Source organism: Babylonia areolata, chromosome 4, assembly GCF_041734735.1.
Source record: "Babylonia areolata isolate BAREFJ2019XMU chromosome 4, ASM4173473v1, whole genome shotgun sequence".
Taxonomy (NCBI): Eukaryota; Metazoa; Mollusca; class Gastropoda; order Neogastropoda; family Buccinidae; genus Babylonia; species Babylonia areolata.
Window position 1 is genome coordinate 32,510,652 of NC_134879.1, and position 12,215 is coordinate 32,522,866.

The 12,215-nt window shown below is 42.1% G+C and overlaps 1 protein-coding gene across 2 annotated transcripts in view; it reads right to left on the reverse strand.

The window, feature by feature from the left end:
- The window catches only part of LOC143281076 (uncharacterized), a 55,826-nt gene that overhangs the window by 7,610 nt on the left and 36,001 nt on the right, over positions 1 to 12,215 (reverse strand). For both annotated transcript variants that reach the window (XM_076586009.1, XM_076586010.1), the window contains exons 24-30: positions 10,811 to 10,885; positions 8,302 to 8,436; positions 7,498 to 7,559; positions 6,045 to 6,146; positions 4,486 to 4,668; positions 1,338 to 1,420; positions 696 to 779 (exon numbers count right to left, since the gene is read on the reverse strand). In XM_076586009.1, coding sequence (XP_076442124.1) covers positions 696 to 779; positions 1,338 to 1,420; positions 4,486 to 4,668; positions 6,045 to 6,146; positions 7,498 to 7,559; positions 8,302 to 8,436; positions 10,811 to 10,885 — 724 coding nt within the window. The remainder of the gene's footprint in view (positions 1 to 695; positions 780 to 1,337; positions 1,421 to 4,485; positions 4,669 to 6,044; positions 6,147 to 7,497; positions 7,560 to 8,301; positions 8,437 to 10,810; positions 10,886 to 12,215) is intronic.

The window sequence follows — 12,215 nt, forward strand, 5'->3', positions numbered from 1 at the left end:
CACAGTACCTAAATGGAGTACATCTCACATCACAGTACCTAAATGAAGCACATCTCACATCACAGTACCTAAATGAAGCACATCTGACATCACAGTACCTAAATGAAGCACATCTCACATCACAGTACCTAAATGAAGCACATCTGACATCACAGTACCTGAATGAAGCACATCTCACATCACAGTACCTAAATGAAGCACATCTGACATCACAGTACCTAAATGAAGCACATCTGACATCACAGTACCTGAATGAAGCACATCTGACATCACAGTCCTTAAATGAAGCACATCTCACATCACAGTACCTGAATGAAGCACATCTGACATCACAGTACCTAAATGAAGCACATTTCACATCACAGTACCTAAATGAAGCACACCTCACATCACAGTACCTAAATGAAGCACATCTGACATCACAGTACCTAAATGAAGCACACCTCACATCACAGTACCTAAATGAAGCACACCTCACATCACAGTACCTAAATGAAGCACACCTCACATCACAGTACCTAAATGAAGCACATCTCACATCACGGTACCTAAATGAAGCACATCTGACATCACAGTACCTAACACCAATATCACAATACTTAAACCAGAAACCTTAAAAGGAAAGGTGAGAGATGGTGATGGGATATGAAGCTTAAGGGAAAAAAAAGTATCTATTTATATAACACAACGCTTACCTGTGCAGGTGTCTTTGTGTTTACAGTATCGGCCATGCATGCAGCTGTCTTTGCTGGATTCATAGCGCTCTGTCCATCCCTTTTCTGTGCAACAAGCATCGTTAGTTCTCTGGTAAGCAGTCAGTCCTTTTCTCTATATGGTCATTTTCCATTCTGGATAAAATGTACTCGGTATTTATTTGTATTTGTATTTGTAGTTCTTTTTATCACAACAGATTTCTCTGTGTGAAATTCGGGCTGCTCTCCCCAGGGAGAACGCGTCGCTACACTACAGCGCCGCCCATTTTTTTGTATTTTTTCCTGCGCATACATGCGCACTCTCTGACAAAACATAATGTATGTAATAATGAATCAATTATTTCTCTTGCTCCTTTCATTATAAACAATATGCTCAAGGCGCACTATGCTCAAGGCACACCACATGAATAAAATACAATAAAGGGACAAAATCATATCAAAAAATCATAATCACAAGCAAGATTTCTATAACCAGCCTTCCCCTTGCCCAACTCTTAGACACATGCATGCTCACTCACTCACTCACACACACACACACAAACACTGTACACATATATGCAGAAACTTAAATGCAAAATTTAAAAACAACACTTCAAAACTCCAATCAGGAACTGGCTAACTTACTGGCATCATCCACGGAGATAGGTTTGTACTTGTTGAGCAAGTCAGACCGTTCCTGGTCCATCCCTGATACACCTGTGCTGGGCCTGGGTGTGTACACACAGGTAAAAGTTACTGACACCTGTCAACAATACTCTGTACCAAAAACACACCTGTACTGGGTCTGGGTGGGTACACACAGGTAAAAGTTACTGACACCTGTCAACAATACTCTGTACCAAAAACACACCTGTACTGGGTCTGGGTGGGTACACACAGGTAAAAGTTACTGACACCTGTCAACAATACTCTGTACCAAAAACACACCTGTACTGGGTCTGGGTGGGTACACACAGGTAAAAGTAACACTCACCTTTCAACAACAGACTGTACCTCAGACAGCTGTACTGGGTCTGGGTGGATACACACAGGTAAAAGTAACTGACACCTGTCAACAGCACACTGTACCACAGACACACCTGTATTGTGTGCGGTTGGGAACATAGGTAAAAGTAATTCACACCTGTCAACAACACACTGTAACAAAGACACGCCTGTACTGGGTCTGGTTGGGTACACACAGATAAAATTAACTGACACCTGTCAACAAACTGTACCACAGACAGTTCTGTACTGGGTCTAGGTGAGTACACACAGGTTAAACCAGAGGCACTAAACTTAGCGAGATGAATCACTCAGCGCTTCGCGTGAAGCCGCCGCGCGAGCAGCTCTCGCCCGGAAATAGTATGCGCCCTCAAGCGGCCAGACAGTTACGGCAGCAGAGGAAATGGCTTGGTGTTCTGCTGTAAACTGCAAAAACCCGCGCAAAAAAGGATGGACATTGTTCCGATTTCCCAAAGATGAAGACAGGTAAGCGTTTCATGATTTTGTTTAATGAAGTATCGTGTTGATATGGAAATTTATGTCGTTATTACATTCGTTAGTCAGAGCTTTGTTTAGCCGAGTGTGCAAAGTGAAAGTAGTTTTCAGCAAAACCGAAAGTAGAGCTGTGAAAGGTATCCGTGACGTTTTGTGATTGTGACTTTGGGTCTGGGACAGACAACATTAGAGCGGCATCAAAACTGAACCCAAAATGAGGCACTGTTTTAGTGATTAGAACCATAGTGATGCATTGATATAATTATGCAACACTGAATGTGTTGCTATGGTTGTAGTGTAGTGGTTATGGTAGACTGCTCAGCTAGCAGTCATAGTAATAGTAATCACTACTTGCAGTAGACGCCAGTCAAATCTTTCTAGTAATCAGTAATCACTCAGTTTAGCAGGAATGGCAGTAATAGTAGAAGCAGTTGCAGGAGCAGCAGCAACAGCAGCAGTAGTAGCAGCACCAGCTTTGTCATCATCATCATCAGTAGTAGTTGTTGTTGTCGTGGTAGTAGTAATAGTACTGAGAAGGATGAAGAGAACAACTGAGGATGAAATGATACCAGTTTCTATAAATTGAAAACTGAATGAAAATAAATATTGAAATGCTATATTGCTTTTTTTGTACAGATGCAAAAAGTGGGTTCAGAACACCAGGCGAGCTGATCTACAGGGAAAAACCAGCGAGTACCTGTACACTAACTGCAAACTTTGCTCTGAACATTTTGAGCCAAATCAGTTTATGAATCCCAGTGCGGAAAAATTGAGTCTTGTGTGGAATGCTGTCCCCACATTATTCAACATTCCAAATCCACCACCTAAAGTCACAACAAAAAGAAAAATGCCCTGTCGACAGGATCACCCTGCAAGTTCCAAAAAAGCCAGAACCAGCCATGAATCACAGGAAAAAGCAGGTAATTTAATTTACTGTATATATTTGTATGTTTTTAAATTGCTGTAGCTTTTATATGTACAAGTATTTTGATATAATTATGTCAGACTTGTTATCTCTGCGATAATATTATTTAGAACTGTGTATATCACATTGTGTGGGGTGTGGATGAGGAGAGTGAAAAGGTAAAACATAAATGAACATATATGTCATTATTTCTGTCGCCTTGTCAGTGTTTCTCTCTCTCTCTCTCTCTCTCTCTCTCTTTGCTGTATCTCTTTTAAAACCTATGGAGAATCTGCAAAATTATGTCGATAACCCACGTATTTATTTTGGGGGACATGCCGCAGACAGTCAACATACGCACATGCTTTTTCTGTGTTGCTTCTCCTTTGCGCCTGGCTGCTATCTACTGTCTGGGGGAAGGGAGAGGGTGGTGAGGGACGCGGCGCGCCGCGAGCGAGCGAGGCTTCAGTTTTGCACATAGGGGAAAGAAGGGAGTGTGCCCTCTCCCTCCTTCTACACTCTCTGGTTAAACTAACTGACGTGTCAACAAACTGTACAACAGACAGTTCTGTACTTGGTCTAGGTGGGTAAACACATGTAAAAGTAACTGACACCTGTCAACAAACTGTACCATAGACAGTTCTGTACAGGAACTCGGTGGGTACACACTGGTAAAAGCAACTGACATGTCAACAATACACTGTACTACAGTCAGTTCTGTACTGGGTCTGGGTAGGTACACACAGGTTAAGAGTAACTGACACCTGTCAACAGCACACTGTACCACAGACACACCTGTACTGGGTCTGGGTGGGAACACACAGGTAAAAGTAACTCACACTTGTCAACAAAACATTGCACCAAAAACACACCAATAAAGTAGAGTGGTGGCCTAGTGGTAACACGTCCACCAAGAGAACAACGAGAATCTAACACACAGGATCGAATCCCACGCTTATCAGTATTTTCTCCCCCTCCACTACAACTTGAGTGGTGGTCTGGACGCTAGTCATTAGGATGAGACAAATAAACTGAGGTCTAGTATGCAACATCCACTTAAGAGCAGGTAACAATAATCATGGGCATTCATAATATGCTCTATCTCCTTTGCAATGAGGCCCAGACTGCTAACATTTGACATCAATACCAGAAAAAGAAAAAAGGTCACAAAAATTAACAAAAAAGGGCACTATCGATCAAAACCTACAACCAAGACAAATGGAATGAGTCAATGACAAAGCACACACACACACACACACCGGACCACATCATATGCCAACACCCACACACCCATGAAAGCATACTTGTACCCCTGTTTGGAGGCAATATTTGAACTTACAGACACACACACACTCACACACACGCCTCTCCACCAAACCAAACCCCCACCTGGCCACATGGAAGAGGTGGGAGGAGTTGTCCTTGGGGGTGACGAGGATGAACATCTTGCTGCCGAACATGTCCCGCTTGGACAGGTAGAACCCAGTCATGGAGGAGGCGTCCTGGTAGTTGTGGTAGCGAGTCACAGCGTGGTCCCAGTCCATGCCTCTGTCCACCTCTAGCTCCACAAGTCTGACCACAGACAGTGTAATGTAATGTAGTGTAGTGTAGTGTAGTGTAGTGGTGCAGTGCAGTGCAGTGCAGTGCAGTGTCATGTCGTGTCATGCAGTGCAGTGCAGTGCTGTGTTGTGTAGTTTTGTGTAATGTAGTGTAGTGTAGTTGTAAAAGCGAGTCACAGTGTGAGCCCAGTCCATGCCTCTGTCCACCTCTAGCTCCACAAGTCTGGCCACAGACAGTGTAGTGTAGTGTAGTGTAGTGGTGCAGTGCAGTGTCGTGTCATGTCGTGTCATGCAGTGCAGTGCAGTGCAGTGCAGTGCAGTGCAGTGTAGTGTAGTGTAGTGTAGTGTAGTGTAGTGTAGTGTAGTGTAGTTGTAAAAGTGAGTCACAGTGTTAGCCCAGTCCATGCCTATGTCCACCTCTAGCTCCACAAGTCTGGCCACAGACAGTGCAGTGCAGTGCAGTGCAGTGTAGCGTAGTAAAGTGCAGTGCAGTGCAGTGCAGTGCAGTGCAGTGCAGTGCAGTGTAGCGTAGTGCAGTGCAGTGCAGTGTAGTGCAGTGTAGCGTAGTAAAGTGCAGTGCAGTGCAGTGCAGTGCAGTGCAGAGCAGAGCAGAGCAGAGCAGTGCAGTGTAGTGCAGTGCAGTGCAGTGCAGTGCAGTGCAGTGCAGTGTAGTGTAGTGTAGTGCAGTGATGTGCAGTGTAGCGTAGTTGTAAAAGCGAGTCACAGCGTGATCCCAGTCCATGCCTCTGTCCACCTCTAGCTCCATAAGTCTGACCACAGACACAGTGGACTTTACTGTGTAGTGTAGTGTAGTGTAGTGTAGTGCAGTATAGTGCAGTGCAGTGTAGTGCAGTCTAGTGTAGTTGTGGTAGCGAGTCACAGCATGTTCTCAGTCCATCCCTCTATCCACCTTTCACTCCTTAAGTCTGGCCACAGACGCACAGGGTGCTTTTTGTGTTGTACTGCACTGTGTTGTGTTGTGTTGTGACTGATGTTTTGTTGTACAAAGTGGGGGAAAGGCTGAGAGTAGAATACAGTGCTGTGTTGTGTTGGGAGTAGAGTAGTGTTGTATTGAGAGTAGAGTAGGGTAGGATTAAAAGTAGAGTATAGCAGAGCAGGGTAAATTTGTACTGTGAGTAAGGTGGGGCATGGTTGAGAGGACAGTAGTGTTGTCTTGTATTGTGAACAGGGTAGGGCATGGTTGAGAGTAGGGTAGTGTTGTACTGCACTGTTAGTAGTGCAATGTTGTGTTGTGTTGTGTTGTATAGTGTGGTGGTGTGGGGTGTAATGCTGTGAGCAGTGTTGTGCTGTTCATCCAGCAATAGCCTGAAAGCTCAGAATGAATCTGCTGGTGGTGTAACATCAAACAGTTAAAAATAACCAGATTACCTGGTGGTGCCGTGTCCCTTCAGCAGGTTCTGGAACACCTCCCTGGGTTCTCCCACCATCTGGACTGAGGCTGCCGTGATGTCCTGCAGTCCTTCATCATACCTGTCATCATCATCAGACATCATCATGATCATAACTGTTACTGTCATTGTCATCATTTATCACTGTAGTATCTTGTAATCAACACACACACACATACCTTCATACACACACATAAATACACACACACACACACATACATATATATATATATATACACATACAAGGCTTGCCAGTCATCCCACTTGTTTTATTATGCTGATTTTTCAATTCTATCAGGGTTTCCTCAAAGCTTCGCTTTATACAACTACAAAAATTCACTGCATGAGTTAACTTCCAATAAGCTGGAAAAGAAGATGTTGATGCAGAAGACGCTGAAGCCCTGAGAAAGCCTGAAAAGGTGAAAATTTGGCAGATTTAGATCATCAATGACAAGCAGTCCATTTCCATACCTGTGTGAAATATAAATCCTTGGAACTCTACATTACCTTTCTTTCATGAATTTTCATCTTAGAAAAAGCGCTGCTACTGAACAGATGCCAAAATTTGCAATTCCATCTTGTGTTTCCAGTTTCCTTGAAGTATACTTCACCCCTTGACCACTGCTGACAAATATGATCAGTGAAAGGCTGTCACAGACAGAATCTACAGGTCAGGGTGTCAGTCACCAGTCTTCATCTGAACTCCTTCCTCTTGGGATTGCACAACTTTTGTTCAGCAAAATCAGTAACACCACTGGTGAGTAAACAGAAAGTAGTAACAGCCTTTCACAGTCTAAGTGCGTTGGGTTATGCTGCTGTTCAGGCATCTGCCTAGTAGACGTGGTGTAACTAGCACAGGCATGCCTACCCCAAAATTTGTTTTTCAGGAACAACACACATTAGAATCAGGGACAAGGTAATATTTTCAGGAACATGTCAGCAAACATACAACAGTCGTCCAACAGCCAGAAGCAATGGCTGTAACATGGAAAAAATGTAGGCTTACCTTTTTTACACTATGACACTGTTCAGACAGTTCTGCCTTTTCACCAAGTGGCTTCAGTAATATCTGGCAGCATTTCCATAAGACTTTATGAAGTGTCTTCGGTAAAGCCATCAGAGGGTACACATGTACCCACAAGATACTTGATGTTACGGTTAGATTCCTTTTATTTTCGGGACAGGCAGCAAACATACTATTTCCAGGACACCCTGTCCATTCTATCAATTTTCCAGGACAAATACAGGCCTTCAATAACTGTAGGCATGCCTGCTTACATGCATTTGTCCGAACACAGTGACGTCTCCTTGAGAAAGTGAAACTGAAAATGGCCTTTCAGCGTGGTGCCACGCTGACCTCACTTCAGCAAGCTTCACCAGTCGATGGTCTGTGAATACCTGGACACCTGGACAATGATCACACAGCAACTCACCTGCCTTCTCTTTTGGCGTTCTGCACGATGACGTCCAGACACTCCGTGAAGTAAGAGAACATCTGCAAACAACACAGGGACTGTCAACAGGTTCCTATCAAAACACCCCCACACAGTCAAATCAAAATACAAACAAAACAAAACCCCCACCCAATCAAGGGTTTTCACTGATTGACAAACCAAAATCCTGTACTTTTTTCAGACCTTTCACAGACCAGACTGAAAATTTTCCACACCAAACACAAAGATGAACAGAATGAAAAAATCTGCCTGCAAATGTTGCTGACAACAACAAAAATTCAAACACTATTAGTGAAAATAACTCAGTGACACATTTACATTTATTTTTCATCACTTCAATTACCTTTGATTTTCTTTTTTTGGTGCAAGCAAAATGTTCTTCAATACTGTGAGTGTGGTTAAAGGTATAATAAACATTCCAAAACTTTGGCAGGACTTGCAGGGTAAATATGTTTTCCAAGACTTTTTCCAGCCCTAGAAATGGTTCTTTCATTTTCAAAGACTTCCTGAAAATGATTGTCTTCCTGGAAATGGTTCCCAAGTGTTTCCAAGACTTTTCCAGTCCTGGAAATGGTTCTCTCATCTTTCCAAGACATTTCCAAACCCTGGAAACAGTTATCTCATTTCTCTGAGACTATTTTCCAGCCCTGGGAACGGTCATCTCATTTTCCCCAAGACTTTTCCAGACTTCCACAGCTCTGCAGAAACCCTGAAAACAATGCATGGTGAAGAACCTTGACCCTAATAACAACACAATGACAGGATGAAAGGGAAGACACTGACCAAGTTCTGTCTGGCAGTGGGCAGACCCAGCAGACGGTTGAGGAACTTGCTGACGTCCCCCTGAAACTTGTCGTCCACACGGGCGTACGTTCTCAGGGTGGTCGCCTCCACCAGTCCCATCTGAACCAGGCAGTCCTGCACACACATACACGCACATACTGTGTATACATACTTACACACACATGGACACACACACACACTGTGTATACATACATACACAAAAGACATACACACACTGTGCATACATACATACACACATGGACACACACACACACACACACACAGTGTCATACATGTACATACATACACACACTGTGCATACATACATACACACACACATGGACACTTACACACTGTGCATACATACATAAACACAGACACACACACACTGTGTATACAAACTTACAAACATGGACACACACACACACACACACACACACACAAATTTCTTCTCCTTCCTCTCTCTCAAATTTAATGAACATTTATCATCTCTCTCTCTCTTTCCCCTTTCTTCTCATTCTCACCCTCACTCTCTCCCTTTCGTGTGTTATAATTGTGTCAGCATCATGTATATATACATATGTTTATTTGCTGTTTGCCTGCATATTGGTTCCCCCCCCCCCCCCCACAGATTTCTTTGTCTTGCTTATCGTGGTTGATTTTCCAAGTTATGCTTTCCCTACCTCCCCCTCCCCTGTCTTTTATTTTCTATTTTCTTTTCTCTTTTTTTTTTCTGCGGGCAGGATGTAAAAAAGCTGTACAAGCTTATTCTTTTACCTTGAATAAAGATCATTTTGACCTAACCATGTATACACACACAATGGACACACACATACACACCATGCACACATATTGTTGACATCAGCAATAAACATAGAATCTGGCGGTAAAAAACATATAAATAAGATTTACAAATACACTTCCCCTTTTTTTGGTCTTTTTTTTTTTTTTCATAATGACTGGCAATCAAGGTACTGTGAGAAATGCTCTGGGATCAGTTGGGGAAGGTTCCAAGGAGAGAATTAGGCCCCACCTTCTTATGCCTAACCCTAGACACAGTGGATATGAATTCACTGCCCCAAAGACCATGTTAGCACCATGTATATATACATATGTTTATTTGCTATGCCCCAAAGACCATAAAAGGCTACAGGATCTGTAACTCTTACACCACCACAGGCAACTTTAGATGACAAGACAATTCACCGCCATAGGCAGCTTTCACTGACCAGACAATTCACTGCCACAGGCAACTTTAGTTGACAAGACAATTCACCGCCACAGGCAACTTTAGTTGACCAGACAATCCACCGCCACAGGCAACTTTAGTTGACCAGACAATTCACCGCCACAGGCAACTTTAGTTGACAAGACAGTTCTCCACCACAGGCAACTTTAGTTGACAAGACAATTCACCACCACAGGCAGCTTTAGTTGACAAGACAATTCACCGCCATAGGCAACTTTATTTGACAAGACAATTCACTGCCACAGGCAACTTTAGCTGACGACAATTCACCGCCAGAGGCAACTTTAGTTGACAAGACAATTTACTGCCACAGGCAACTTTAGTTGACAAGACAGTTCACCACCATTGGCAACTTTAGTTGACAAGACAATTCACCACCACAGGCAACTTAAGCTTAAAAAAACAATTCACCACCAGAGGCAACATTAGTTGACAAGACAATTTACCGCCACAGGCAACTTTAGTTGACAAGACAATTCACCACCATGGGCAACTTCAGTTGACAAGACAATTCACAGCCACAGACTTTAGTTGACAAGACAATTCACCACCACAGGCAACTTTAGTTGACAAGACAATTCTCCGCCACAGGCAACTTTAGTTGACAAGACAATTCACCACCATGGGCAACTTTAGTTGACAAGACAATTCACCGCCACAGGCAACTTAACTTAACAAGACAATTCACCACCACAGGCAACTTTAGTTGACAAGACAATTCACCACCATGGGCAACTTTAGTTGACAAGACAATTCACCGCCACAGGCAACTTAACTTAACAAGACAATTCACCACCACAGGCAACTTTAGTTGACAAGACAATTCACCACCATGGGCAACTTTAGTTGACAAGACAATTCACCACCATGGGCAACTTTAGTTGACAAGACAATTCACCACCATGGGCAACTTTAGTAGACATCTTGGGGTCATGTTTCACAGACCCTTTTTCACATAAAAATCTTGAAAGCTGCAGCCAACATTCCTGTGCAATAGGAACTGACAAACCTTCCCCCCTTGACCAAATCTTAAGTGAAATGAATTGTGTGACTGAGAGTGCTGAGTCTAAATATTTCAAGCTGGGGAGTGTTTTTCGCATAAAAACTTGGTGGTGTAAAGAGGTAAGTCTACAGATGAAGTAGATGCACTTAACTGGACTGCGTGCATGCACTGAGCTTGGGTAAGTGAAACGAAAAAGTTCCCCACCCTGATCGCACTGTATTTCTTTCTGTAACAGCAGGAAGCTCACAGCAACGTACCTGCAATGTGGTGTTGAACTCCACGAAGTCCTCAGACGTCAGCTTGGACAATGATACACCAGGAGCCAGTTGTTGCTGTCACAAAATGGTACAATAGTTGTCACAAAATGGTACAATAGTTGTCACAAAATGGTACAAAAGTTGTTTCTGTCACAAAATGGTACAATAGTTGTCACAAAATGGTACAAAAGTTGTTTCTGTCACAAAATGGTACAATAGTTGTCACAAAATGGTACAAAAGTTGTTTCTGTCACAAAATGGTACAATAGTTGTCACAAAATGGTACAAAAGTTGTTTCTGTCACAAAATGGTACAACAGTTGTCACAAAATGGTACAAAAGTTGTTTCTGTCACAAAATGGTACAATAGTTGTCACAAAATGGTACAAAAGTTGTTTCTGTCACAAAATGGTACAATAGTTGTCACAAAATGGTACAAAAGTTGTTTCTGTCACAAAATGGTACAACAGTTGTCACAAAATGGTACAAAAGTTGTTTCTGTCACAAAATGGTACAACAGTTGTCACAAAATGGTACAAAAGTTGTTTCTGTCACAAAATGGTACAACAGTTGTCACAAAATGGAACAAAAGTAAAGTTGCTGCTGTTGACAGCTTTTCTGTAAAAAAAAAAAAAAAAAAAAAAGGGGGGGGGGGAGGGTACAAAAGCTGTCACAAAATGGTGCAAAAGCTGATACAAAAAGGTTTTGTACAAAAGTTGTCACAAAAACATACAAAAGTTGTCACAAAATGGTGCACAAAACTTGTCACAAAATGGTACTAAAGTTGTTATGTCAAGAAATAGTACAAAGCCTGACTTTTACAACCACATAACTGATTTCCATGCAGTGGGCTTAACTTATTATTCAACAAGCATTTTATTGTGCTGTATTGTAGTACTGTACTGCAATGAATTGTATCACTTTTTCTCACAACAGATTTCAGTGCCTTTTTTCCTATCATTATTATTATTATTATACTTTATATACACTGTTAAAAGCACATGAATGAGGAAGGTTTAAAGTTCAAGAATCCCCACCTCCCCCTCAATAATTTTCTTAATTCCTGCATATACCAAACAATTTTAACTTTGCTTTCAGTTTCTAAAATATACAAAATCTTGATCTCGCTTTCACATTATAACTATTGTCAGTCAAACAAAAAACATGCCTGCTTCCTTCTAAAAATGTTTGAATATTTACACAAACAGCTTTTAAAATTATCATGAATCTTTCTGTGTGATTTTTGCCTGTCACAAAATATAAATAGTTCAGTAAATGCTAATATGAACACAATTATCAGGGCTTCTGAAAAGGTTGGGTTTTTTTTTTTTTTGTTTGTTTTTTTAAATCTTGGGGGTCCCAGGAACAACTCTTTTACGATAATTCTACTGGGTCCCAAACTACTT